Genomic DNA, 22,930 nt, shown 5'->3' on the forward strand with positions numbered 1-22,930 from the left:
CGTTCGGCCCAGGTCGCTCCAGGTCCAGGTCGCTGTGTCCAGGCGCGAGGCCCGGCGGTGGCGGCGGCGGGAGGCAGCATGTCGGTAGCGGGGCTGAAGAAGCAGTTCTACAAGGCGAGCCAGGTGAGTGGAGGCCGAGCGGGGGGGTGTCCGGGGTCGGCGGGGCGGGGGAGGGAGGACTCGGGAGGGGGGGCGTTGGCACGTGTCCCTTTTCGGGTCGGGGTGCCCGGGAGGAGCGGGGGTTACGAGGGGGCCCTGTCGCCATGGGGACGCGAGCCGCGGAGCCGGCTCAGAAGACGGGGAGCGGCGCTGCACCCCGAGGTGTGCGGAGTCGGAGACCCTCCCCGGGCTGGGGGCGATGGGAGAAGGGGGCGTCCCGGCCAGAGGCCACCAGTTTGTACAGATCGGTGGGGTCGCGTTTAGAAACCGTTCTTGAATGAAGTTCAGGCCCCCGCTCCGCCGCTCGGACATCCGGTCCCTCTCCCCAGAGGCAAGGACGGTCCCCAGCCTCGTCCACCGCCGGCCAGTGGCCAGTGTCCACCTTCCCGGGAGAAGGCACACCCGGTGGTGGAGGTCTGGACAGCAGACCCGAACCCGCCGCGTTCCAGTCTCGGCTGTCATTGGTGATCGCAGATCGCCAAGTCATTCTTCCGCGGGGCTGCTGGGTGGGCTTTGGTTACTTGGCAGGCCCTTAACCCCTTGAGCCACAGGGCTCATCGAGAAGTGTCCCTCACTCATGGTGGTGGGCTGAGGTCCATCTGGACCTCAGGGCCAATCTTCCTGTCCCTACTGTCATGGACAGAGAATCCAGGGGGCACGGCCCATCCAGGTGGGATCGGGATCGAGGTTCAGTTCCTGGAGGTGCAAGTCTGTGTTCCAGGCACCTGTCAACAGGTGACAGGCATTATAGTGGTTTGTTGATTAATTAAGGGTGTCTGTGTGTGTGTGTGTGTGTGTGAGAGTGTGAGAGAGAGAGAGAGAGAGAGAGAGAGAGATTGGGGTTTTTTGAAACTTTTTTAAAAAATTTTTTAATGTGTGTACCATCAAATCAGATCTGATTGGTACAGGAGGCCATTGTCCCTCCTTCTCCAGCAGAACATCTGGTGGATTTGAACCGCACACCTTTGGGATTGCAGTGCAGTTTCTTGCCACTAGGCCACCAGAGCTCGCCTTCTTTTTTTTAAATTCTAATTTTATTATTTTTTGTGTGTGTGACCTGAGTGGTCCAGGAGGAGAGATTGTCCCTCTTTCTCCAGCGGAGCATCTGGTGGATTCGAACCACATACTTCTGGGATTGCAGTGCAGCTTCTTGCCACTAGGCCACCAGAGCTCCCTGAAACTCATTGTTTACAAATATATGGTGACAGCTGTGGACCCCCTTTTTTTTTTTTCTCAGAAAACTGGGCAAATGCAGAATTGTGTTGGTATTTTCTGGAGTCCCAGCTTCCTGGAGTTCTGATCTCCCAGGTGGAGTGTTAGGTGTGGAGCTGTGACCCAGGTCTGTCTGTCAGGTGAAACTGTGTCCCATTAAGGCTTTTGGGTTTTGGTCCCCTCCCCCCATATCATTTTGGTCAAAACACATGCCATAGGATGTGTAGTCCCCCATCACTGTGTGCAGTCCAGCCTAGGGGTGCCTCATGATGGGCCACCGCTCTCCAGGCCTCCTCTCATAGTGTTTATTTCACCGTGAACTCAGACCCTGCAGCGCAGGCAATACTTTAAAAGACGACAACGCTCCTGGTGAACTCTCTTGAGTAATTTAGCCAAACACTTGTTTCGGTTGAAGGTGTGAAGATTTTTCTCAGCAATTGGAAGATGTTGGAGAGTTTCAGAGTGTTCTCAGAGTGATAGATTCAGAGCCTCCTCTAATCTCAGTTGTTGTTGTGTGCCGTGGAGCCACAACCGACCTATACCTGATCCTCCAGCCCCTTTTCAAAGGCAGTAAATTGCATGGAGATCACCCACGTTTCTCCCAGCTGGTGGTCTAGAACCCCGTGTCTTTAGGATTGCAGCACAACTTCTTACCACTTGGCTACCAGAGCTACCTCTAGCCTCAGTAGGACCAGAAATTCTGCAGTCAGTAAGATTTTGAAATTTTCCCCCCCCTCATTTGATAATTTGTTTATTTATAGATGTCTTGATCAGGATGTTCTGTAATGACAATAAAGAATGTACCGTCCAGTTCATCTGGCTTATGGAAGCAGCTAAAGCTACCAGTCCAGTTCTCTCTCTGACTGCGGGTCTCTGCTCTGTAGAGTGTGCAGTACGGAACTTGCTGAGAGCAGACTACCCGGCCTTCCAGGGCACATCTGGGTGGACTTGAACCTTCAGTCTCTCCAATAGCAGCAAAGCACATTAACAATTTCCCACCCAGGGAGTTTTGAAAAAAAAAAAGGAGGCTTCTGCAGTGAACAGCTGGTCTCTTTTCCCCTTACAGAAGGGTGAAATGACCGAAAGTAGTTGTCAAGGGATGTAGGTACGTAGGGTGTGTCTCAGGATACCCCGATGGTAGAGACTTCCTCCTGAGGCATTTTAGGACTGATGCTGAACCGGCTGTACTCCCCTTTTTCTCCTGGAGGAGAATGAATGACCTGGCACTGAACCAAAAGTTGTCTGGCAGACGGCAGAGAAAGCTCTCTGGTGGCGCTGTGGGGAATACATTCGCCTGCTGATCACAGGTTAGTCGTTTAACTAACTGGGTTAGTTAGTTAGTTGAACCCACGGGGTTCAGTGTCGGAAGATGAAGCAGTCTGCTTCCTAAAGCAGGGGACTGGCCGGGACCGCTCTCATCTGTCCTTGCGGCATGCTGTTGACTCAACATCAGTGGCAGCAGCTTTGGTTTTGGTTTTTGCCAGTTTCAGACCCTCGTGTCCATGCCAGAGGCACCTGGAATGCTGCCCACCAGCTTGGGTCCTTGGGAGGCCTGGTGGCACTAGTGGCATGACTGGAAGGTCAGTGGGTTGAACATGCCTTGTAGCTTCACATGACAAAAACCTAGCAGTCTGCTCTCATAAGGATTAAACCCTAAAACTTGTCCTTGAGCTAATTCCAACCCACAGTTGACCCCATGTAACAGACTGTAACTGCCCCAGGTATCCAAGGCTGTAGTTTTTACTGGCTTCATTTTCCTGCCTAGTGACAGGTGGCTTTGAACCACCAAGGCTCAGTTCTGTGTCACATGGCTTTGTTCACTGACTTGGCGGCACTTAGCAACAAGCTTGGATCCTAACGTGGTCTTTCTTGCCCCAGGTCTTGGCAGACTTCTGGTTCCTTTGTTCCCTCATACAGACGAGTCTCTGGAGTCTCTGGAAGCTGCGCTTGCCTCCTTCCACAGCTGCTAGGACCGTAGCACCCAGTGTTGTGGCCTGTCCAGGGTACCTCCCAGCTAGCGGGGCCAGAGAGGCCTCCTGACCAACCTCAGGAAAGCACGAGGACCCAGGTTCACATCTGTGAGAAGAGCAGCTGTGAAACCTGGACAACACAGTGCAGGATGGCTGTTAGGATCCATTTGGGATGTGTTGCCGCATCCTGAGTGAGGCCCAGGTCTGGAGAATCACTGTCCAGCCAGCCCTCGGCAGGAGTGGCCTTTGGGCTCTGCAGGGAGCACCCCTGTAGTGAGCTGTGCAGTGGGCTACACCTCTGGACCCCACTTTTCTATAGTATCTTCTTTTGGTTCTTCACCACCTTGATTGGTGCTGACCACACACATGTCCATCTATCTGTGGGCTTCTCTTAAGGAGCCACCACCTTGCCCGGCTTCCCTCTGCCTTAGAATAGGGTGGGCTCGAACCTACAGAAGGCGATCTGTCAGGCCTGGCACTGAGTCTCACCGTGTGAACCAGCAGTGTTGCCTGGCAGTGGTCCTCCCAGGATGACTCCATCCCCAGGGGACAGTGGGGATGTCTAGAGAACATTTGTGCTTGTCACCACATGGGGAGGAGCTTTACTGGCATGAGTGGGTGGAGACCAGGGATGCAGCTCAGCGCCCCCGCTGAACACCGGATGTCCCAGCCCGGAGAGGGATCCGGCCCCATGTCCACAGTGGGGGGCAGGCAGGGGCAGGCCCCCTGTAAAACCTGGGAAAAGTAAACAGAAAAAGCCTGCGGGACAAGAGAAGGTGACTTCGCACACAGCGATGATGAGAAAGCTATGAGAACCAGATCTTGATGGAGCTGCCTCGCTTGTTTAGATCTTGCCAGACTTTTGATGCTCATTTGAATGGAAGGTGTTTGAGTTTTCCTTCTTTGAGAAGTACTCACTTCACACAGCTTTTATTGTATGTATTTATGTATGTATGTGCACATGCACGTGCGTGCGCACGCACACACACACACACACACACACACGCGCGCACACACACGGCATTCTTGTGGTCGCTGCTCATTTTCCCTGGTTCTCAGATGGCCACATATACACTGACAGGCACCTGAATGAATCTCAGGAAAACCCCTGAGTGTCTTTTGGTAGGTGCCATTTTCCCATCTCTGCTTCTTTCCCAGGGGTGATCCTGGTCCCTTGGGGTACCCATCTGGGGACACTGCTGGGTGTATGTGTGGAATGAAGTGGCACTGCTAGCTGGAGGTCAGGAATGCTCTACACCCTCCAACCCAGGATCCCTGCCCCAGACAGCAGTGGTGCCGAGCGCAGAAGCCCAGCTTCTGCACAGCTTCCTGCTTTCAGAGGCTTGTTACGGTGATGTTTCTAGGGTGAGACGGAGAAGCAGGTGGAAGTGAGAGAGGGCGCTGAAGAGAGAAGCTTGTTCCCCCTAGGTGAGGCAGTGAGAGAGAGCATGGTTATTTTTTTAAAAGTCAACATATAGTTGATATAACAGTTTCTCTTTCAGTAACCTTCATACGTAGAGTTCCGTGACATTAAATCCTTTCCTGACAATGGTTACCCATCACTGTTTCAGAATTGAGACTCTATTACTAATTGAAAGTATCTTATCTCTTAATGAAGAGCCCTGGAGGCATGGGGCTTAAATGAATTGTAAGCTACTTACTGAAAGATTGGCAGTTTGAATCTACCTTCCACTCCATGGGAGAAAGCTGGGCCTCAGAAACCCAGTGACAGGTCTGGAGGGTCACTGTATGTGGGGTGGGTGTGATGGCGCAGGGTTTGCTTTGGGGAGCCTCTCAATGAGAAGCTCTAGTGACATGGTGGGTTGCTAACCCGAAGCTGGTGGTATAATTTCACCAGCTGCTTCGTGGGAGAAAGCTGGAGGCACTCACTCACTCCATAGAGAGGGTTGGTGTTAGGTCCCCTCTCACTTTGCTGCCCTGGGCCATCCTTACCCTTGCTTCTGTCCGACTGGCAGCTCTGTCAGTCTGTCTTGTTGAGTGGTCTTTCTTGCTGACCCTGTGTTTTACCAAGCATGATACCTTTGTCCAGGACTGCTCTGCCTTAAAGGTTGGTGTGAACAGAAATTAACTCAATGGCTATACTTTTTTTTTTTTAATGAATCTCTTTTAGTTCTCAGGTTGGTGCAACTATTAGCTGGAAGTTTGGCAGTTGGAACACACTCAGTGGTGCCTCAGAAGAAATCATAGCCTTGAAGACTTCATAGAGCAGTTCTCTGCACGTGTGGGTTCATGCATTTGCACAAGTCGAGTGGCCTTCCCAGAGGTTAACCACAACTGGCTCTCAGTGGGGATTCCAGGAACAACTTTAGCCAGGCCCACGTAAATGTTTCCATGAAAACCTTTCAGGCCATGTTCAAAGTCACGGATGGCTTGAGCGCCTTTGTGAGTTTTTGCTTGTTCTGCTGTGAAGGGTTCCCTCCTCCTCGTAGAGGGCCTAATACCCTGAGGGCTGGACCTCCCGGGGAGTGGAGGAATCCATGACAGACAAGGGCACAAACGACAGCAGTAACCTTCGGTCTCCATGGCCAGCGTTGGGCCCCTTGGTCACCCATGTACTGTGTACACCCTCAACAGGAAGGGCAGCCCTGAGTGTGTTTCTGGGGAACTGTGGCAGGCACAAAGGAAGCGTCTCAAGAGATCTGGTCTTGCAAGTTCACTCAGCGTGGCGGGTATGTTTTGGTGACGTGGTTTCCCAGACCTTAACTGTAAGCTGGTTTCCTGATCCTTCTTGTGCCTGACAGTGTGGAGATTGGAGTGTGTAGCTAGGGTCCAGCTGGCAGCTGCCTGCAATGCTGGCCTCACCATTTTTGCCTGAGCAGAGGGAAAGAGTTTTGAAGGAAAGATGGTTTGGTCAGAGCCAGGAGGAAATTCACACCCCTGAGCCCCTCGGCTTGGACTTGCAGGCCACTCCCTGAGCCAGTCCAGCTGGCCTGGGTCACCCTGTGAGGACCGGGCACCCAGGGTGGTTTTGTTGTTTTCTTCTTGTAATCTTTTATTGTGATTTCAGTGGATGTTTACAGAACAGATTGGGTTTCCGTTCAGTAGTTTGTTTCGTGACTTTGATATCAACCCCTGCAGTGTGACAGTGTTCTTCCCACTTCCTCCCTGCATTCATCACGTCCCTTTGTTCTTCTTTCCCTTGCTGCCGTCTGAGTGTTATCTCTGGGTGCATGCTGCCCTTTGGATCTCCCTCTGTGTTCAAAGAAGTGTGTTCCTCCCTGTTATTGATTGCTGTGGTGTAGACCTGGCTCTTGCTGCCTGAGAGTTGAGTCATGGGGTAGGTGTTTCAGTTCCAGGACTGAAGGGTGACTGAGGGTCATAGTTCTGTAGGGTCAGGTAGCCAGGCCTTTCTTTAGTTTTGAGTTTTGTTGCACCCCCCTCGTTCTGTCATCCCTTTTGGTGTGGTTGGCAGTGGCGCCTGGGCACCATCTAGTTCAGCTGGTCTCAGGCTTACAGAGACTGAAGGGTGTGTGGGCTCCTGACTCCATATGGTTTTCATTTGCTGGGTTTCTTCCCAGGCATCCCTGAGTGAACTGGAACCTCTAACCTTTGTGTTCCCAGTCAGCCATCTGCACCATCCAGGGAGGGACTCCTGGGGGAATCTCTGGGCCCTGGGTTTTTTCCTTAGTAGGAAGGGTAACACGAGGTCTTGGCTTTGGTAGAGGGACGAGGGCTGGCCCTTCTAAGATACCAGTTGTGTCCCCAGATTCTGTTTCCTCCACCCTACTTTTTAATCTCTGTTTTGTAGAATTATGCTTTTGTTTAGAACATGTTCATCTTGCTAAAGGCGAATGATTCTAAAATTTTTAAAAAATATATAGTTTGAGGGAGCTCTGGTGGCCTAGTGGCACGAAGCTGCGCTGTAATCCCAAAGGCACATGGTTCGAAATCACCAGATGCTCTGCTGGAAAAGGAGGGGCAATCTCCTCCTGTACCAGTTGGATCCGATTCAGTGGTACACATACATGAACAGCAACAACAACAATAACAAACTAGTTTGTCTTCTCCAGAGTACTGAAGAGCAATGATGTCAGTCTGGAGACTAAGGTACACCCAGGCTATGGTCTTCACTATTATGCATCAGAAAGCTGGACAATGACTAGGGATAATAGAACGAGAATTGATGCCTTTAAGCTGTGGTGCTGGAGTAGAGTATTGAACAAACAGGTTTGTCCTGGAGAGGCTGCTCCTTGGAGGCAAGGATTCTAAAGTTCCATTTGACATACTTTGGGCATATTGCAAGGAGGGACCAGTGCTTGGAGACGGACATTCATGCTTGCGAAGGTGGAGGGACAGCACAAGAGAGGAAGACCCTCGATTAGATGAATTGACTCAGTGACTGGGAGGTACGTCAGAGACAATAAGGTTGGCTCAGAATAGAGCAAGGTTCATAGCTGTTGTACACAGGGTTGCTTCATGTTGCAGGCGACTTGATGGCACATAACAACAGCAGCATAACTAGTAAAGAATGCCTGCCAAGAGCACTCATATCCTTAAGACCTGTCTCTGGGGTCAGATAATAGCAACTTAAAAGATTAGATTGGAGCCTTGGGGGTCGTGAGTTTACGTCAGTGAGAGAGGAAAGGAGAAAGAACAGCTCCACAGCCTCAGTGTAATCAGTGTCACTCAGCTGTACCTGAGGGAAGTGTTGAATTGGGGTGTTCCTTCTGCTGTGTATTTTCTCAACAACAGCAGAAAAGACACAGAAAGATACAAAATGTCAAACTCAGCCATTTCCTCAGTCTGAATGGGAATGTGGAGTCTGCATTTAGAAAATAAATTCTGATTTCAGAGGGCAGGGAGATTGTGAGGTCAGGGGATGTGGCCTGATCAGGGTGTGGGTAGCACCTGGCATCCAGCACGAGGCCAGCAGGTCCAGCAGCTGCAGGAAGCTCTCCGGAAGGGCCCTCCAGCTTTGCAGGCCGCCAGCATCAGACATGGGAAGGTGTTTTGTCTTGGTGGCGGTCACGTGCTTTGGATCCAGGTTAGAGTCCCCTGTCAGGAAGCTGCAAGGATGGAGTTTGATAACCATTTGGATTTGCTCATGTGTTCTGTATGTCAGAAACCAGTGGTGCGGGGACTCTGGAGACGCCCCCATCCTGTGGAATTAGTGACAGGCCACTGAGCCTGCTCACTGCCGGTCAACAGCCAGCTGCCCACAGTAGCCGTCCAGGTGCTTCCGGGCCTGAGCCATCAACTTGCTGGGCCTGGCAGCATAGGTGTCGGAGAGTGGCATGCCAGGGGCCTTGGCATGCCCTGCCCTTCTCTGGGCCTGTCTGACCAGCAGGGCTAGCTTGCTGTCCTTCCCAGGATGGACTGCTTTGTCACTGTGCAGCATTCCTGGTTTTTGTGATGTGCTGCTGAGAGGCTGTGATGCTTAGTGACCCAGTGAGCCACAGGGCTGGGCCCTGCCCTCTCGTTACAGCTCCATGATCTGTGTCAGGCCTGAGCTCCTTGTGACAGTGTCCTTCCGTTTCAGTGAGCTTGTTCTCTTTCTCTATGACCCTTCACCTTTCTCAGCAGGATGGCTTTCTCCAAGCACTGACCCCTCCGGACAGCAGGACAGCAGGCCCAAAGTATGGGAGATGAAGTTTCACCATCCTTGCCCCAGCGATGCACTGTGGTTGCATTTCCTTCAAGACAGACTAGTTCTTTTGGCAGCCCGTGGGATAGCTGGTACTCTTCTGGGACTATAGAACCATCCAGAAGCATTGATTCATCTTTGGTTGTCCTTGTTCATTCAGCTTTGGGATGTCTAGGAAGCAGCTGAAAAAATACTATGGTTTGGCTTTGGCATACCTTCGTCTCTAAGCTGACATCCTTACTCTTTAGCACTTTAGCACATTGCCCAGTGGAACATCTCTTGACTGATAATATTGACTTTTGCTATCATGAATGTCCAAAGTACTGAAGAGCAATGATGTCTCTCTGGAGACTAAGGTGCGTCTGATACTGGCCATGGTCTTTGCAATCACTTGTTATGCATCAGAGAGTTGGACAATGACTAAGGAGGATAGAAGGAGAATTGATGCCTTTGAGCTGTGGTGCTGGAGAAGAGTATTGAGGGTACCATGGACTGCTAGGAAAACAAACAGATTCATCCTGGAAAGGGTCAAACTGGGCGGCTCCTCGGAGGCAAGGATTCTGAGGCTCTGTCTAACATACTTTGGACATGTTGTAAGGAGGGACCAGTCCTTGGAGAAGGACATCATGCTTGGTAGGGTGGAGGGACAGCGCAGGAGGGGAAGGCCCTCTATGAGGTGGATTGATTCAGTGACTGGGGTAATGGGGATGGGTGTATCGGAGATGGTGCAATTGGCACAGGATAGAGCAGTTTAGGACTGTTGTACATAGGGTCGCTATGAGTCGCAAGGGACTCAACGGCACATAACAACAACAACAATCATGAATGTTGGTTGTGGATCCAAGTAAAATAATTTTCAACATTAGTCTCAGTATTAACACACCAGGGCAGTGTCCTCGTTCGCAGCAGCTGTAGGTGTTGGGTTGGACTCCTGGTGACCTGTGTGCACAGAAGGGAGCGTTGCTGGCTCTGGGCCACCTTCACTGTTGTTGGAGTCAGTGGTTACAGCTGCTGTGTGTTCTGTGTGTCTTCCCCTGATGAGCCTCCCCTCCCAGCACTGTCTTAGACAGGGCTCAGTCATGACCTCCCACAGGGCTTTCCTTGGTTGGTCTTCAGAAGTCAGTCAGCAAGCCTTTCTTCTCAGGCTCAGTCTCGAAGCTCTGCCGAGGCCTGTCCACCATGGTCAGCCTGCTGGTATTTGAAATATGCATGTCAGTGCTTCCAGCATCACAATGACATGGAAGCTGCCACAATATATGGATGAGGCTTTGGAAATAAAGCTACAAGTTCTTATTCAGAAGCTGCATTTATTAAAGACCTGGGTTAGCTCTGTGGAAGCTAATCACCTGCTTATCTGGGTGTGTTTCAACTAAAGCTGTACATACAGGCCTTAATTACATATTACAGGCCACTTAATAGCAGCCTGTGGGGTTCGATGTTTCCCATCAGCTTTGTTCCCTTTTAGAAATTTGGAGTTGTCACATTTTTAAGGTCCAGACCTATCAGAAATTTAGCATGCGGAACAGAGACTGTCCATCTGACCTGCCCTTCCAGGTTCCCCACCCTGCCTCGCCTTAGTGTGGTGATCAGTGTTTGAATCTGCAGGCTGGAGCCAGTGAGGCCCACACTGGTGCTGGTGCTTTAGCCCTCTGCTTGGCCTCCTGTCCAGCTGAGGGCCAGTGTTTGGAAACTCTCTACTCTGGGGAAAGTTTGTTTCCATTTGGGGCTCGCAGCCAGCCTCCCTGATAGGATTTCAGAAGCTTTAGTGGGGCCTCAGGCTGGAGGAGCGGAAGGAGAGAGGTGGGAAGCAGGGAGGTGGAGGTCGTCTACGTGACTCACTGCCTGGGTGGGTGAGTTGTTTCTAAGTTTTGTTTTGAGAGTTGTTATGTAGTCAGGCCGCTCTCAGTGCTCACATATGAGGCCCCATGCATGATGGCTTGCAGATGGAAACCTCACGGACCGATTTTCAGAACTAGAATGCCAGGCCTTTCTTCCTAGTCTGGAAGTTCAGCTGACACCTGTTCTATTTAATAGTGACACCAAAGCTTCTACTGATGGGGTGCTGGTTGTCATGGGGTAGGTTGACCAGGAATCGATTCCTCCTGTGCCTAGGAAGTGAGAAATCTGCCCCTGAACCACAGCTACCTCCAGTTTGTGGTGACGCCTGTGTGTGTCACAATGTCAGTGTGCCCCACAGAGTATCCAGTGGCTGATTATTTTATTTTTACAGTATATCACCAGGCCTTTATTCTGTGTCTCAGGGTAGACTGGAGCTGCCCAGAAACTTCTGTTGCGCTTTAAGGAGAGCTTCTTGCAGCCTGGGGATGGGAGCTCAGCTGGCCCTGAGTGAGTCCCAGCTTTCCACGCCCCTGGGTGTGGGGCTGTCTTTCCTGGCTCTTTCCAAGCTGTCCCTGGAAAGCTGAGTGGAAGAACGTGGCAGACCCACGGCAGCTGTGTGTGCTCAGCGCTCGATCTCTCTCCCACCCCCTCTCCCTCTCTCCTGGGGTGGATTTGGCAACCGTTTTTCCTGAGCCTTGCAGTTTGGTTATATTTCTGCTCATTTCCTGTTAAGCAGTAACCAGGCCTCCCAGAGGGCTCCCGGCTTACTCCTAGAAAAACCCGCTTACTCGGCTGGGAGAGTCGGGTCACGAGGGGCCTTCCCAACCACAACAGGAAAATCCACGTAGGACTTCCTCCAGGGCCTCCGACTCAGCACCAAGCTGCAGCCAGATGTGGGGCGGGCTCCCCTCCCCCATCCACAGTCAGGCCGCAGCGGGCACTGCATGTGGCCTGAGACATGGTCTCCTCAGTTCCTCAGTTACCAAGCACCTGTGCAGATGTCAAAACAATGTAGATGGTGTAGGGTTCTGGCTCCCTGGTGGATGCCAGTCCATCCTGTGTCTCCTGAGCTCGCGGCAGGGAGGCCCTCCTGGGCCCAGTGGGCAGACCTCTGCGCCAAAGTGCCATGCCCACCACATAGCACCTTTCCGTTTGCCATTCGAGGTTGCTTCGGAGAGTCACTATATGTACCCGCCCCAAAAAAGAATTGCCACTGAGTCAGCTATTCATGACAACCTCGTGTATGTCCGAGTAAAACTGTGTACCATTGGGGTTTCGACAGCTAATCTTTCGGAAGCGGGTTATCAGGCCTTTCTTTTGAGGCCCCACTGGGTGAACTCGAACCTCCAGCCTTTGGGTTAGCAGTTGATTGCATGAGCCATTCGCACCACCGGGACTTCCCTCTGTGAGCAGGGACTGTGTATGTTTGTTGTCATAGCCCAGCGTCAGGTCTGCTCCCTGCACATCTCTTATCTGCAGGGAAGCATGGCTGGAGGGAGAACAATAGCTGTTTTAACAGTAGTAGTATGGAGATAAGCAGAGCCAGGAAGCTGGGGAGATGTCCTCCAGGAAGCAGAGCTGGGTGCTGCACTAGGGTGCTCCCAAACGTATGCCCACTCCAAACCTGTCGTCGATTAGAAGAGACCTCATTTGGAATTCGGGCCTTTGTAGATGTCATTATACCTTCTCACTTATCGACTATCCTCTGATCCAGTGTTACACGTGTACAGGAATAGTGAGAAATCTCTATTTTGTGCGTTGACAACCTACATTTGATAGTGAAAATCCTTGATATGTGAGGTCAGATGCAGGCTGTGATGGTTAAGGTTGTGTTTCAGCTTGGCTGGACCAGGATTCTCAGTGGTTTGACACAGTTTCATGATGTAGTTATTATTCTCCATTTGGTTACCTGGTATAGCCATCTTTTTTCTCCTTGTAGCACTGATTTTTGCATAATGTCCTGGTTTTGGGGATCTAACCATGCCAATAGTGAGGTGTAGGTAAGTATAACTTAAGATGGAGTGATAACACTCAGCTGACCAGGGTAAGCCTCACCCATCTCTGTTCTTATAAGATAGAATGTCCTTTTAATTGTCAACAACTTCATTTTGCTTCTATCCACAATCAATACACTTGGTACCAGCAGTCAGGAGATCAGGAGACGTACTGTACTGGGAAAGTCTGTAGTCAGGGACCTCTCCAAATTCCTGAGGAGCAATGATGTCATTTTGAGGACTAAAGTGCGCCCGATTCAGGCCATGATATTTTCAGTCACTTAATCTGCATCTGAGATCTGGGAAGTGAATAAGGATGACAGAAGAAGAATTGATGCCTTTGAGTTGTGATGTTGAAGAGCACTGAATATTCCAATAGCCCATGGACTGCCAAAAGAACAAATACACGTCTTGGGAAAAGTGCACCCAGAGTGCTCCTTGGAGGCATGGGTGGTGGAGCTTTGTCTCACATATTTTGGGTATATTGTTAGGAGAAGCTATTCCTTGGAAAGGGACCTCATGCTTGGAAAGGTGGAGAGTCAGAGAAAGAGGGGAAGACCCTCAACCAGATGGATTGACACAGTGACTGCTGCAGTGGATTTGAGTGTGTCAGATTGTGAGGATAGGACAGGGTTCAGATCTCTTGTTCAGAGGATTGCTGTGTTGTATTCAACTTGACAGCACCTAACAGGAACAGCCTAAGTAGAACATAAGATGCATCAAGGAAGCGACAATGTGGTTATGAAGGCAAGGATTGGGATAATGCAGCCACAAGCTGGGGGAGTCCAGTGGCCACCAGAAGCCACAGATGGAACATGCTGCTGCCAGCACCTTGACTTCAGACTGTGGCCTCCAGACTGAGAGTGAATTTCTGTTATAACCCCTGTGACATGGAGAAGAGTGCCTGGCTTCTCACTTCTCAGGGAGGAGGAGAATCCTCAGCCTCATCAACAGCTCCAGCCTGTGTTTTGGAGGTCAGCTGCACCCCATCTCTCCAGCCTTTTTGTCAATTCTACCACCGCCTTTCCCTCCCATGACACTTTGCTACTCTGCTGGACTCAATGATTCATTGCAACGAAGTAACAATTTAGAATTCATTTTTAGGACACCTTTTGTTTTTGTCCTCCCCCCCTTTTTCTTAAAGACTATTTTACTGTTTTGTGTGTGTATACCGTCAGATTGGATTTTCGGGGTCCAGTTCTTCAGTCGTCTCTGCAGGTAGCCCTCTATCTGGCCTCAGCCCCTTGGCCTGACTTCTCCCTTGTTCACTTGAGGAGATGTTTCAAAGCTCTTTAATCCCTTCACCGAGTGCCCAGGCTCTCTGCACTGCCCTCGGAAGCCTTGGCCCCAAAGTGCTCCCCATCGTAGCTGTGTGGATCAGCAGGCCTAGGTCAGCCAGCAAGTGGGCCGAGGCCCCACCTCCCAGGAAGCCTCCTGGTGCTCAGTGGGTCAGCTTACCCTGTGACCTCCCAGGAAGTGCGCCCACAGTCTCTCACTGTTTCTCATCCTCCCTCACTGCCTCCAGTGATCTTGGCCTCTCTCATTTTCTGCTCCCTGAGTCTCAGAGGTTCTTGGCACAGGGACTCCAGGTCCCGAGGACACCTTTTGTTCTTGTCATCCCTCCTTTTTTTAAAAAATTTTATTTTACTGCTTTTTTGTGTGTGTACCATCAAATTGGATCTGACTGGTACAGGAGAAGATTGCCCCTCCTTCTCCAGCACAGCATCTGGTAGATTTGAACCACATGCCTCTGGAATTGCAGTGCAACTTCTTGCCACTGGGCCACCAGAGCTCCCTTGTTGTCCTCTTTTTAAAAAATTACTCATTATTGCATATTTTCTCCCCCTTCCTTTGCCCTCCCCTGTTTCCCCCTGCCCATGTCCCCTTGTTCCAGATTGTTCTTGTACATGTAATATTAAACACATGCTCCTTTCAAACAGCTCTTCTTGGTGTTAGCAGCGTTCCCTTCTGTTCTGGGATTAGCTCTTTTCAGCCTAGTGAATGCAGAGTGCACCAACACCTTGTTGAAGTGCCATGTAAAGTATGTGTATTACTAGCAAGTTTTCAGTCTCCTTGATGGGCTTGGAGCTACTTTATGGTAGAGTTTCATCCAGTCATTTGGTAGGGGTTATAAGGACGGCACATAACAACAACAGCAACATAAGGCTATCATTTAAAGACGAAGGTGCACCTGATCCTTGGAAAGGGACATCATGTTTGGGAGAGCAGAGGAACAGTGCAGGAGAGGAAGACCCCCGAGGAGATGGTTCAATTCTGTGAGTGGAGTGGTGGGAATGAGTGTGTTTGAGTCAGCAAGGTAGGCACAGGATAGAACGGCGTTTAGAGCTCTTGTACATAGGGTTGCTATGAGTTGCAAACGACTCGATGGCACATGCAACAACAACAGTACATCTGAAAGTTGGACAGTGAAGAAGGAAGCTCAAAAGAAAAATCGATGCCTTTGAGCTGTGGTGCTGGAGAAGAGAACTGCATCCCCCGTGGACGCCACAAGAACAAACATCTGTTTTGGAAGAAGTGTGACCAGGGTGTCTTTAGAGGAATCAAGGACGGTCAGCCGTCATCTCATAAAGACATCCTGCTGGGAAAGGTGAAGGGTCGGTGACAGTGAGGAGGCCCCTCAACAAGGTGGACCGCCGTGGTGACCGCAGTGGGCTCAAGCCTGGCAGGGATTGTGAGGGTGCTCTGATCTGCTGTTGTGTGGCCCCTGTGAGTTAGTGCTGACTTGAGGGTCCCTAAGATCCACAGCCAGACCAAGGTGAGAAGGTCCCCCATGGACTGCAGCCCCCAGCTGGGGTCCTGAGTTCTGGCAGCCCTAGAGAACTGATACAGAGGGGCAGGATCAGCTTTCCCCTTCCACAGCATGCCAGACTCCCCGTCCGGTTCCTGCAGTAAGGGAAATGCCATTTCACGGTCTCATGTGGGTGCACACGTGCCCATCTGTCTACCTCGTCTACTGGGGCCCTGCCCACGACACTGCCCACGGCTGCTTCTGTGCTGGTTCTTTGTCTGCTCCCTCTCTCCTTCCCCACCCCAGCCCTGTTCTCTCTGTCCACATCCTATTTGTCCTTTGCTGCTCTGTTCAGTTTCCTTTATCCTTGGCATCTTCCGTTGCTCATCACAAAGATGTCTCACCCTTGGGGCTCCTGGCTCACAGGCTGCCGCTCATATGCCACTTGACAAGCCTGTCCTCAGGTCAGAAGTGCTTTCCTTTCCATCCTGAGGTACTGGGCCTCTATGCTGGAACCGGGGGCTGTTAGGCCGAGGCTCACTGAAGGGGCCAAGCGGGGCTCATTCTTTGAGTGGCTCTTGAGCTGTGTACAGTGGTGGCTACCAAGTGGGCCTGGGCAGAGCACCAGGAAGGGGGCTCACAGGTCTTTCGGGGCTCAGGCAGGAACAGGTCCTGCTGGTTTCAGCATGGCTATGTCAGAGATGGTTCCTTTGACTCGGGCTGCTAGTCAGGTAACCTGCACTTGGCTTGGCCAGAGGGCCCCACAGGGCCACAGGCAGTCTTCCTGCCCTAGATTTGCCTTGCCCAGCATCCCTCTGAGGAGATCCAGGGAGGTGGCTGGCCCTGCAGTGAGGTGAAGCTGAAGCTCCCCAAGCCGAGGGTACCCAGGGCTTCGTCTTCCACTGTCCCCTGGACTGGGTAGTCACTAGCTTCCAGAAACCTGTCTCTGTAGAATGGTGAGCTTGCTTGGACGTGACCAGCTTCAGGCCTGTGGGCTCACCCTGTCTTCCCTTCGCTCCGCTCCCTGATTGTCTTGTCTAGGGCTGTTTTGACCTCTGATACCTGTCCCTCGCTGCCTGTTGCCCTTGACTCCCTCTGTAGACTTTCTGCCTGGGTCTGAGCCATTTCCTTCTCATGTCTCTACACCCTCCAGGTGCCATCCATCCTTCCCTTTGTCATCTCCCACCTGTGTACCAGCTCTGACTGTTATGTGCTGTCAAGTCACTTGTGACCCATAGTGACCCTATATATGGCAGCTCTGAAGCCTGCCCTGTCCTGAGCCAGTCTCACTAATTCCAACACATCAACCCCCATTGCCCCAGTTACTGTATCAGTCCATCTCATTGGGGTCTTCCTCTCCTGCGCTGTTTCTCCACCTGTCCGTCCAAGCATGATGTCCTTCTCCAAGGACCGGTCTCTCCTGGCCACGTGCCCAAAGTTATGTAAGATGGAGCTTCAAAATCTTAACCTCCAAGGAGAAACTTGGTTTCATCCTCTGCAAGACAGACCTGTTTGTTTTCTTGGCAGTCCATGGTATGTTCAAGATTCTTCTCCAGTACCACAATTTGAAGTCATTGATTCTTCTTCTGTCATCCTTACTTATTATCCAGCTCCCTGACACATAGCACGTAATCGCAAAGACCATGGCCTGGATCAGGTGCACATTAGTCTCTAGACTGACATCGTTGTTTCTCAGCACTCTGGAAAGGTCCCTGACAGCAGATTTTAGCATTGCATTTCGCCTTTTAATTTCCTGACTGCTGGTGTTAAGAGTGTTGATTTTGAAGTCGAACAACCTGTAATTGTTAACAACTTCAGTCTCTTCTCCATCTATGATGGTGCTGCCAATTGGCCGAGTGGTGAGAATCTTTGCCTTCTTGATGTTGAGCTTCAATCTGTATTGAAGCTATAGTCCTTTACCCTCTGCAGCAAGCTTTTCAGATCCGCCTCAGTTGCAGCAAGCAAGGTTGTGTCATCTGCATAACGTGGGCTGTTGATGAGTCTTCCTCCAATCCTGATGCCACATTCCTCCTCATAAAGTCCAGCCTCTTGAATGATCTGTTCTGCATATAGATGGAAAAGGTGTGGAGACAGGATGCATCCCTAACATTGCAGTGTTTCCCTGTTCTGTACTGATGACTGCTTCCTGGTCCAAGTATAGGTTTTGCATAAACACAATCAAGTGTTCTGGGATTCCCATTTTCCTTAAGATTAGTCACAACTTGTGATCCACACAGTCAAATACTTTCGCATAGTCAATGAAACACAGACATTCCCCTGGTACTCTCTGCTTTCTGCCAAGATCCATTTCACATTGGCAACAATTTCTCTAGTGCCACTGCCTCTTCAAAACCCATCTTCTCTTTCTGGTAGTTCTCTGTCAGTGTACTTTTCCAGTAATTTCTGTATAGTCTTAAACGGGATTTTGCTAGTATGTGATTTTAGTGATACTGTTCAATAATTTCCACACTCTGTCAGGTCACCTTTTTTTGGAATGGGAATAAATGTGAATGTCTTCCCGTTAAGTTGGCCAAGTAGTTGTCCTCCAGACTCCTTCGCACAACCTAGTGAGCACATTCAGGGCAGCATCTGTTTGCTGAAATGTGTCAAATGGTATCCCATCAGTTCCTGGGGCTGTATTTTTTTTCCCCAGTTGGACAGTTTTATTGGAACTGATCCATTTCTTGACAATCCAAAGAACTTCTGGTTTTGGCTCCATTAAATTTCCTAGATCACAAGGTCCCATCACCAAGCCAGGATAGATTAAGCTTCGTTCATTCTGGATAAGAATCCAGCATTCATCTGCAGCCTCAAGTGGACTCCGATGGGTACCAGTCAGGCCCTCTGGAATGTCTGTTTGCACAGTTGGCCCTCACAGAACATCTCCAGGTGGAGTTTATCCCCTTCGAGCCAGTGGGTCCAACTTCTGTTCTTCTTTTCTCCCTTCTGGATGCAGGTGAGTCTGTCATTGTCCCAGGTAACTAAACTCTTGCATTTTCTGTTGTCCAGTCCTTTCGTATCTTCATCAAATTCTTCCCCAACTTTAAATTTAACAAGGTAGTTCCTCAGGCTGCTTTTTGTGTGGATGGTAAAAGAATCCCCATTTTGTTCAATCACTTTCTGTGGCTTCAGCAACTTGGCTATCTTATGAGTGGCAAAATCAATACCTAGGGCCAACATGTAGCCCTCGAAGTTGTCGCTGGTCAGCAGGTTCCAGGTGCCACTCAAGTCAGCGGGCATGATGAGTCCGGGGGCGACGCGGCGGGTGACACTGGAGACTGGCTCTAAATGCGCGCCCAGGGCGAGCTGTGGGTGTCGGGGCTGTACTTTTTGCCAAGTCCTTCAGAGCAACCTGCACTTGCTCCTTCATCACCACTGCATCTTAATCATATGTTGTTTCTTGAAATTCTTCTGTGGCATCCACTTCTTTTTGGTACAGTGACTCTATGTACTCCTTCCATCTTCTTTTAATGTTTCCTGAATCATTCAGTTTTCTGCCTACAGTATTCTTAAGCATTGTAACTCATGGCTTGAATTTATTACCTGCTGTTAAATGGAGATAGCATTTGTTGTCTCCAGTCTCTTAGCTCTCTGGGACCCCCAAGTGCAGCAAGCCCTTGAGGTTCATGCCCCTCACATGAGCCTCCTCCCTTCCCCTCTGTTCCTCACTTGCCTCTCTGCTTCCTGGCCCCCAGAGAACTCCATGCTGAGACCCTGCCTCCTTTAGTACCTTCCCACCACAGCAACACCCACACTGCTGGGCATACAGGGGGCCCTGCACATACCATGAGCAGGCGCGGGGGCTTTGTTGTTTATGTCCTGCACAGTTCTGGTGTAAGGAGAATGCTCTTGACTGCTAATCAAAGGTTGGCAGTTTGAATCCACCTAGAATTCAAAAAGATTTGATGATCTGCTTCTGAAAACTACGAGTGCAGTTCGAACCCTGCCAGCTGGTCCCTTCACAATTCAGTTAGTTTTATTTTGTTTTTTCTGTCTATTTGACTTACTTTGAAACTTTAAAAAACTTTAAGAAGAAATCTTAATGTAATTTCTTGCTGTAAGTAAATGTAATTAAAAAATATAATGGAAAACGAAATAACAAGATAAATTAATTCTGGATCCTGTACTTCCAGGCCCGAAGACTGCTTGCTCTCATTAAAAACACAAAAAAATTCTCGACTTCCAGGACTGGATATGTTGAGTAAAGATTCTGTAGACGAATCCTGATCCGCACAGGTGCAGGGTGACAGTGGTGGCGAGAATGTAGAAAAGAATTTTAGGTGCTCATAGAAAACTGACCTGTTGGAGTCACTGAGGCTGGGCAAACCTGTGCTGTGACTTTACTCTGAGGTGATCTTTAAAACTTTAAACCTTCAATAGGAAGTGGACCAGTCTTCTTTAAAACCAATCGGTTGTGGTGGTGATGTACTGTTGAGTCGGAATTGACCCATAGCTGACCCTCTGAGGAGTTTTCAGAGGCAGTTAATTGAATGGGAGGAGATTGTCTCTACTTCTCCTGTGGAGCAGCTGTTGGATATGAACTACAAGCCTTCAGAATTGCAGCACAGCTTCTTACCACTAGCCCACCAGAGCTCCCCAGTCATTAGTTCAGCCTAATCAGGAAAGAGTGTCTGCCCTGGGCGTCGTGATTTTGAAGAACATGATCACATTGACAGCATTGCAAAGGATCAATCAGAAGCTTAGGAGGCAGTCAGTGACCTGGTCTTGGGGAGGGACAGCTCAGGAAAGGGGGCTTACACAGAGCCAGTGCCTCTCGCCCTTCCCGCGGCCCGCTGCCTGTGGATCAGACTACTGTGGTCCAGAGAGTTCACACTGACTGGCCTTTGGAAGTCAGTCACCAGGCCTTCCTGTTCTGATTGTGGAAGCTCTTTCAGCTGCCTTTGACAGATTATGTAGTGACAAAAATGAGGTGCGTCAGCTCAAAGTGGACCCTAGGTCTCCCCCTTGGAAGCTAAGAATTACCCTTGAACCACCACAGTCCCTGCGGTCGGGTTCCACCATGGACTCATGCTTCTTTTTCTGATCACACCAGTGTTTACTCCACAGTGAGGCTTTGGCCTGTTGATGAAAGCATGGCCCTCTGGCTCTGGAAGGGGGTGTCTGAGGGCCTGTGACTATATCTGTGTGTGCCCACCGTCCAGGCATGCACATGTGTGCACCCTCAAGGGGTCTCCCTGAAGTCTGTGACAGAGAGAGCGTGTGTGTGTGTAGACAGTGACTGTGTCTGTCTGACAAACGTGGGTGCTCACACACGAGTGCTGACCCTCTGAGTGTCTCTCTGAGGACAGTGACTCTGTGTGTGTGTGTGTGTGTCTGTCTGTCTGTCTGTCTGTTTGTCCCGGGGATCTCCCTGAGGACGAGGACAGTGTGTGAGCACATAATTGAGGGCAGCGCTGAGGCCTCTGGGCTGAGAAGTACAGATCTTGGTTTCACAGCTCCTCAGTCTTCCTCACACCGCTTGGATTCTCTGGAGGTTCCTGCGTCCTCAGGGCAGCTCAGTGTTCTTGGGATGACCCCTACGGCCTCACCTGGTCCTAGATCACTCCCTGCCTGCTTGCTGTCACATGCGGCCCACTCTGTCCACACAGTCCCTCTGCCACTCTTACTGGTGGGCCAACTCTGACACTGCAGGCCGGGAGGGTGTGTTCGGGATGTGATGGGAAGGTGTGGTTAAGGGATGTGAACACAGAGGCTGTTCTGCCTGTCCCAGCACTGTGCTGCTGGACTCCTGGGGCCGGGGGCTGCCCAGCTTGCCAGGAGAGCCCAGAGAGATGTTGACCCACTTCCAGAGCGAGTTTCTGTCTGGCCCGTTCTTGCTTCCGAGGCTCGGGAGCCAGCCTGTGCCAGGAGGGCGTGGGCAGGCACGGCCCTTATTCGGCATCTTGTCAAACTCGTGTCATGGTAGCACAGTGACTGTGAACTTGGTTGCACCCTGGCCCGTAGGCGGTTCTGAACCACTCTGCTCCCAGGAAGCAAAGGCCTGTTCATCTCAGAAAGAAATCAGCCTGGGGGACCTGAAGGGACAGCTCTGTCACTCAGGGCCAGACTCAACTGCACACAGTAACGCGTGTAGCTATAGGGAGTGACTGCACAGTGCCCTGCCTGAGTAGGAGGATGTGACCAGTAGTGGCAGCAGAAGCCCCACTCTAAGTCCACCATGCTTGAGCATGACACTGGCGCCGAGTTTCCATGAATTTGGCGGTTGTGAACATGCCTCTGAAGATGAGCCCGCAGGATGTTACTCTTTGTGTAGCCTGGAGCACTTAAGTTTGTTTGTAACCTGCCTTGCTTTTTGTTCTGTACCATTTGGGAGTTTTAGTTACATAATGTGTAGTTCGTCTACACAGCTGTGGCATTTTCTCTTGTGTTGTAAGACCAGTTGTTGTTAAGTCGGACCTGAATCCTGGCAGGCTGCCCTCCCCCGGCCCCAATGCCAGAGTAGAGCTGGGCTCCAGAGGGTTCTGCGTGGCTGAGGTTGGTTTTAGGGGATCACCAGGCCTTTCTTCCTAGATGTCACCGTGTGTACCCTGCAGGCCCTCCACAGGACACTCACTTATCCTACTGTCAGGGCTACCTCCAGATGTCTGCTCTTCCAGGGGAGCTGCTGGCCAGGCCCTCTTGAGTCATACTCTGAGCATCTAGGTTTTCAGCAGGGCCGGCCTGGAAACAAAATGAATAAACCAGCGTATTCAAATTACATGACCTAAAGTCTTGGACATGAATCCAGAGGGTATCATGTGTTGAAACACGTGTAAAGTGTGCTATTTCAGCTCAGCCCCATTGTCCTGGGGCTGCCCAGAGGCCAGACCACTTACAGCGTGGGTGGGGCGGAGGATCCCAGGCACAGGGGATACTGTGGTCAGGGGGACAGGAACCACATGAGGCCAATGAGGGGGGCTGTCAGCCGCTGGCAGCATGGACAGCTTTGTGCCTTACATCTTCCTCCCAGACTTCCTTTCCAGCCTGCTAGTTCCTCAAGAGCCCAGCTTTTCTGTTCTGCTTGTTCCGGGTTGTCTTGTAGGACGCTGTGGTGCCATGGTTGGAAGTCTTGGCCCCTGTGGGGATGTTCGCATCCTCACCCGGGTCCTGTGCTTGTGCTGCCCTACTTGACCGAGGGTGCTCTGCAGATAGACCTCAAGGGGGACTCTTTCCTGGAGCTGCAGGTGGGCCTGGTATAGCCCAGGTGTCGAGGACTCAGCCCTGGCTCATGGAGACCCTGTGTGCATAGGGTTGCAATAAATGGGATTTTGTAAGGGATTGTCACGCCTTTCTTCCCAAGTGCTTGTAGCTGGATTAGAACCTCCTATGTTTTGGTGAGCAGCTGAACATGCTTGGTACCACCTGTGCGTGCTCGTCCCCTCTCCTTCCAGACATAAATCTC

The 22,930-nt window shown here is 50.8% G+C and overlaps 1 protein-coding gene and 1 pseudogene across 3 annotated transcripts in view; one reads left to right on the forward strand and one right to left on the reverse strand.

The window, feature by feature from the left end:
- Window positions 1-34: 34 nt before the first annotated feature.
- SH3GL1 (SH3-domain GRB2-like 1) overlaps window positions 35-22,930 on the forward strand; it is a 44,576-nt gene continuing 21,680 nt past the window's right edge. For all 3 annotated transcript variants that reach the window (XM_006896388.1, XM_006896390.1, XM_006896389.1), the window contains exon 1: window positions 35-123. In XM_006896388.1, the coding sequence (XP_006896450.1) occupies window positions 79-123 (45 nt within the window). In that variant the 5' untranslated portion in view covers window positions 35-78. The remainder of the gene's footprint in view (window positions 124-22,930) is intronic.
- Window positions 18,364-18,768, reverse strand: LOC102863976 (annotated as a pseudogene).

Source organism: Elephantulus edwardii, unplaced genomic scaffold, assembly GCF_000299155.1.
Source record: "Elephantulus edwardii isolate Elephantulus edwardi_28Jun2011 unplaced genomic scaffold, EleEdw1.0 scaffold00185, whole genome shotgun sequence".
In the NCBI taxonomy this organism is placed as follows: domain Eukaryota; kingdom Metazoa; phylum Chordata; class Mammalia; order Macroscelidea; family Macroscelididae; genus Elephantulus; species Elephantulus edwardii.